The sequence below is a fragment of the Talpa occidentalis genome, unplaced genomic scaffold (genome assembly GCF_014898055.3).
Source record: "Talpa occidentalis isolate TD23 unplaced genomic scaffold, MPIMG_talOcc4v2.1 talOcc4.13, whole genome shotgun sequence".
In the NCBI taxonomy this organism is placed as follows: domain Eukaryota; kingdom Metazoa; phylum Chordata; class Mammalia; order Eulipotyphla; family Talpidae; genus Talpa; species Talpa occidentalis.
In genome coordinates this window covers 39,346,563-39,351,911 of record NW_023601322.1, presented here as the reverse complement: position 1 = coordinate 39,351,911, position 5,349 = coordinate 39,346,563, and the positions used below count along the sequence as shown (strand labels likewise).

Here is a 5,349-nt window from a genome sequence, read left to right as displayed (position 1 = left end):
GTATGAGGAAAGAGATTGAAAACAATCTTTCTAGATGGAGAGCCTTAAAAACATGATTGGTATTGCCCCAGCTTCTACTTAACCAAAAAAAAAAAAAAAAAAAAAAAAAAATCAGATGTCAATATCATCAGCATGCCTTACAACTATGGAAGAAGTAACCTAAATTTTCCATACAGTATAGAGACAGTTTACGAATTTTGTCCCCAATCAAACTGAACACTATGCAGTCATTACGATGATGCCACAGAAGATTATTATAAGTGAAAGATGATTGCAACTCAGCAAGCAAAAATCACAAGACAGGGCCTCCCCAGTGGCACATGGGTTGAGCACCGCCCGGTGAAGCTGTCCGCAGCCTCCACAGCACCGGTTCGATTCCCAGTGCCCTGGGTCCTTCTGCCTGTTCTGCTCCTGGATCTGTCTCTCACCCTCCCGCAACTCTAGCCTGTACCCCAGCTCTTGTATAAATAAAAATAAATCTTTAAAAAAAAAATCACAAGACACAAACAGCCTGATCTCACTTTTATTTAAAAATATGTACAGGATAGAAATAAAAATTTTAACAGTTATTTTCATAGAAGACGATAGTTAATACCTTTTTTTTACTTCACTGATTATCTTATTCTCTAAATGTTCTCCAATTAACATTTATCACCTTTGTAATAAAATGTAGTTTTTTTCTTTTACATGAGTATAGTTGGAGTCCTTCGTTTAACACTGACTGCCAGCGCTACCAGGCCAGTGGTCAGGTAAATTGAGTTAATTTAATAAAGTGGCTTGAAAGTGTTGGGGTAGTTAGTTGAACAAAGTAATTAAAATTCTAATGAAATTTCAGAGTTGGTCAGCAAGCTTTGACTTAGCTGCTATATAAGGCTGCTATAAATAGGCGCTAAGCCCTAGTTTTTCAAAAGGCCTAAAAATGGCATAAACCAAAATTTGAACAATTGTTCATGGAAAGGGCCATGTGCCATGTTTGTCCTGAGCAAATGTAACCTGAAACTCAGCCATATCTCATACTCCAGGTTGGCGCACGTCTCTGCACAGGGTGTATTCGCTCTCCATTACTCACTTTACTTTCCTGAACTTGAAATGGAGTGGAATTTCAATGTAGGGTTACCCATTAGCTCCAGGGCTAAATTTAAACCTTTAATTAAATTAATCTGTTGCTCTTAAATACATTGTTTCACCCTCTGAAAAATGTAGAGAGGTTTCTTAGATGTCCTAGAGCTTAATTCAGTGTGACATTGATCCTTATTGCTTTTGGTAAGTCACCCAAAACGCATAGGGAAACCTGCACATGTTTTCAGATGTCTTTTACCCCCCAGGACGGCCACTGGATAGGGGGTAGGGGATGAAGTAGGGGTGCAACATTCTGTAACGCCAGCTCTACAAAGGTCATGAGTCCTTCTGTGGGACTTTTCAAACGTTTCTGAAATAAATAATAGCAAGTAACTGTCTATACTGGTTCCAGTTTATGTGGAAGAAAAAGAGATCATAATCCATAAAAGTTTGCAAGGTGACAAAGGAAAGTGTGAGGCCACCTTAGCCCACCTCAGTCTTCATAGAAAACTGAGCACATTTCAGAGTCAAAGTGAAAAATTATGTTGGCCTTTGCTAAGAAAAAGATGACAGATGACAGAACCGTCCAATGGAGTTATATAAATTATTCTGGCCACAGAGAACATGTCCCCATGCTTGACTCTTATGCACCCCCAAACATGCATTTATCTCAGAGGCTACCTCCTCTGGTCTGCAAATGAGTGAGACACAACCTCCATGGTCAACAACAGCTGGAACGCCCGCGTTCACCTAAGGGGCTGTGGATCTCCCCTTGTAACTATTGCCAAGGACCTATTTTTCCAAGCTCAACAACAGTGAGGGGTTCAACTAAGTATTTCGAGGGCCATGTCTCTGCGTCGCTCAAATAACTGCCCTGCAGACCCCCAACTCTCCTGGGACCGCATCCTCGCGTGGTGATTCACGGGGTTTTGCTTGCACCCCCAATTCCAATTCCAGCCCGAGGGGAAACATGCTTGCCTCCAGCACCTGGCTTCAGCGCACGGGGGGAGCCACTGACTCCGCAGGAAGCTCGGAGGCTCTGGACCGCCCCACGGACCTCCCGCCCGCCACGCTCTCGGCTCTCCCTTCCTCCTCCTGCCCCTTCGCGTCCCGCCGCCAGCCTCTGCAGCCGTGCCTGCGGCTTTGTTTTCCTCCCAGGTTTCATTACCCACACGTGATACCATGTTATTGCAAAAAGCGCTCAGGAGCGCGAGCGCCGGGTGCGTGCACCTATAAATACGGACACCGGGAGCAGCCGGAGAGCCAGGCGCCGGGAGGGTCCGGGGCTGAGCGCCAGGCGGCCAGCTAGCCCGCCAGCTCGCGAGCCGCGCGTCGAGCCCGGCAGCAGCGCCCCCCGCCCCAGCACCGAGGGGCGAGCATGGCCCGCCCGCGGGGGGGCCGGGCAGCCGCGCGCGCCGCCCGCGCCCCGCGCCCTGCCCAGCCCGGGTCGCAGGCGCTCGCGCTGGCCGCTTAGCAGCCGGGGGCCGCTGGATTCTAGGGGCATCGCGGAAATATCGCCGCAGACGGACACAATGGCGGCGGCGACGGCTGCCAGCACGGCCGCCACCGCCGGCACGGCCGCCTGCAGCAGCAGCAGCAGCAGCGGCGCCGGCTCCGACGCCGCGGGCGCCCGCGGATTGCAGCAGCCGCCGGCGCAGCCCCAGCCCGCGGCCGCCGCGCGGGCCCAGCCGCCGCCGCCGGAGCCCCCCAGGAAGCCGCGCATGGACCCGCGGCGCCGCCAGGCTGCCCTCTCCTTCCTCACCAACATTTCGCTGGACGGCCGGCCGCCGCTGCAGGACGAGGAGGGGGGCGGCGGCGAGGCGGGCGGCGCGGGGAAGCCGGGGGTCGGCGGCGCGGGCGGCGCGAGGGCGCGGGGCAGCCTGCTGGCCGCTGCGGAGCGCGGAGGCTGCAGCGCGCTGGCCGCGGCGAGCACGGCGGCGTGGGCGGCTGGGTCCGGCCCCTGCCTCCCGCAGCCGTCGCCGCTGCTTCCCCTGACCCCCGGCGGCCACGCGACGGCGCCCGGCCCCGGGCCGGCCCGGGGGTTCGCGAGCTCCGCGGGTGCCGGCCGGGCGTCGGGGGAGCAGTGGCAGCCATCCCGGCTCGCGCCTCTCGCCGCCTGCGCCCCGCCGCAGTTGCCCGACGGGCCGGGGGCCTTCGCGCAGGAGTTGTTAGAGGAGGACGATGCGTTTTCCAGCGTGCAGGTGCCGGCGGCCGCCTTCTTGGGCTCCGGGACCCCCGGGAGTATGAGCGGCAGTCGGGGCCGCCTCAACTCGTTCACTCAGGGAATCCTGCCCATCGCATTCTCCAGGCAGACTTCGCAGAACTACTGCTCTCTGGAGCAGCCGGGCCAGGGGGGCAGCACCAGCGCCTTGGAGCAGCTGCAGCGGTCCCGGTGAGTACCCAGGGCGCGGCGCGCACCGAGCCCCGCTCTTTGCAGCCGGGAGCGGGGCGCCCCCTCCCCGCCTTCCCCAGTCGCGTCGGATCCCTGGGCATCTGGCCCTCATGCCAACCCAGGAGGGCACGTGAAAGAGGGAGAGACCCAGAGCGTGTGGCAACACCTGTGTCCACGGGCCCGGCACGCGCAGGGTCGGAGCAGCATGCCCACGCGGTGGGGCCGGAGTTAGGAGTTTCGAGAGCCCATTAAAAAGCGGCACCTGGGTTTCCATCACTAGCCCCGACCCGGAGGCGCGCACTCCCCTCGCCAGGCAAGACTTGGCTGGGCGCAGAGTGGAGCAGTGGGTCTGGCCCTGGCCGGCGGCTGAGCGGCACGTGTGAGCCTAAACTTGCAGCAAACGCTCCGTGAATTCCTCCCTAAGAAATTCCTGCCAGCACTCAAGTATTCCTCTGTCCCGGGAAAACTTGGCATTTTCCTGTTGCTTTCCTAAGAAATGGAAGGTCCTTTTTACATTTCCTTGAAGTGGGCCTTGGGAGTGAGGATGGATGGGGTCAGGAAGGAAATAGGTCTTGAAAGTTTTGCTTTTTACGTTTTTCATTCCAAGATAAAATTGCAAAATGAATTGTTGGGCACTTGCTTCTTGTTGAGGGAATAGCTGAAGCTTGACCCTATATGATCAAGGAACAGTCCGGAGTGAGTTCTGTCAGTTGCAGGCTGAGGAACTGGAGATTGGGCAGGAACCTAGGTTGGGAGCAGAGGGAATGGCAGGCGCATTCCTTGGGAGTATCCTCCCTTGTAAGTTAATAGGCCTCCTATGAAGTTTAAGTTACAATATAGGCTCCATCACTACTTAGTTATTTTAACCTCCCGGGGCCTCAGTTTCCTCTACTGCGGTAGGACCTTACCAACATTTTGCAGACCTCAAGATGAGAAGGGAGAACATTTTTTATTAAAGCCTCTCTCCTTGCTGCCCATCTGATAGCTCAGGCTTGCTTTGATCTAAGTAAGAAGGTGGCTAACTGGAAAACTTCCTCTCTCAGTGGATAAATGGGGAAGAAGAACAAGTTAGGCTTATCCAGAAGTTTGACTATACCAAGTGGGAGAAGTCATGGACTGTAGCATAGCAGTATGCGTTCCTATGGGCTACAGGCAGGGGCGTGGCACTGGGAGGCACCCTTGGGACTGCAGGGATGAGTTAGCCACATGGGCACAGGTGACAGCCGGGCCTGACATCTCTTGTCAGCATGAATTTCACCATTAGCAGGTCAGCACACAGAGGGGAAGCCCTTCCTTTCTGGTCTGGTGGTGCACACTCAGCAGTTTTGAGGCAGTGCAATGTTGCCACTTGACATCACACACTGGCTCATAATGACTCATAGACTGACTACCTCACAGATCTTCTGCGAGGTCGTTTTTTAAATGAAATTGTGTTTTCCAGCTAACTTAGTGGGTCACGGCGGGAATTATAATAAACATACATGTTATTCTAAGCCAGTGGGCGAGGCTGGCCTGCATCTGCTGGTAGACAGATGTATTCCAGTGCTGAAAGCAGCTGGTGATCTGATTACCTCACACTTTCTCTCCAAGAATATAATTTCAGAGGATGTGGAGAATCTTGTGTGTTAGGATTTCTGATCTGAAGAGTAATGAGAATTGAATCTCTGAACCTCTTAGATGTAGTACATCCCAAGTGTAAAAGTGAGTTAGTCAATAGAAGATACATTTTTACTTTGTAATCACATCCTCCTTACTACTTCAGAATTGCCCATTAAGTTGCTAGATATAGTTATCTTTTTAATAGGTACAGTTGTTAACAGAAATAACATCCATTTTAATGTATAGAGAGGAGGTAAATTAGTAAAATATTGATATAAGACAGGCTTTGAAGGGCTGGC

At 53.3% G+C, this 5,349-nt stretch overlaps 1 protein-coding gene across 1 annotated transcript in view; it reads left to right on the top strand.

Moving 5' to 3' along the window:
* Nucleotides 1-2,347: 2,347 nt before the first annotated feature.
* Nucleotides 2,348-5,349, top strand: part of CABLES1 (Cdk5 and Abl enzyme substrate 1) — a 98,342-nt gene continuing 95,340 nt past the window's right edge. The window contains exon 1 of the mRNA XM_037508740.2: nt 2,348-3,451. Coding sequence (XP_037364637.1) covers nt 2,592-3,451 — 860 coding nt within the window. The 5' untranslated portion in view covers nt 2,348-2,591. The remainder of the gene's footprint in view (nt 3,452-5,349) is intronic.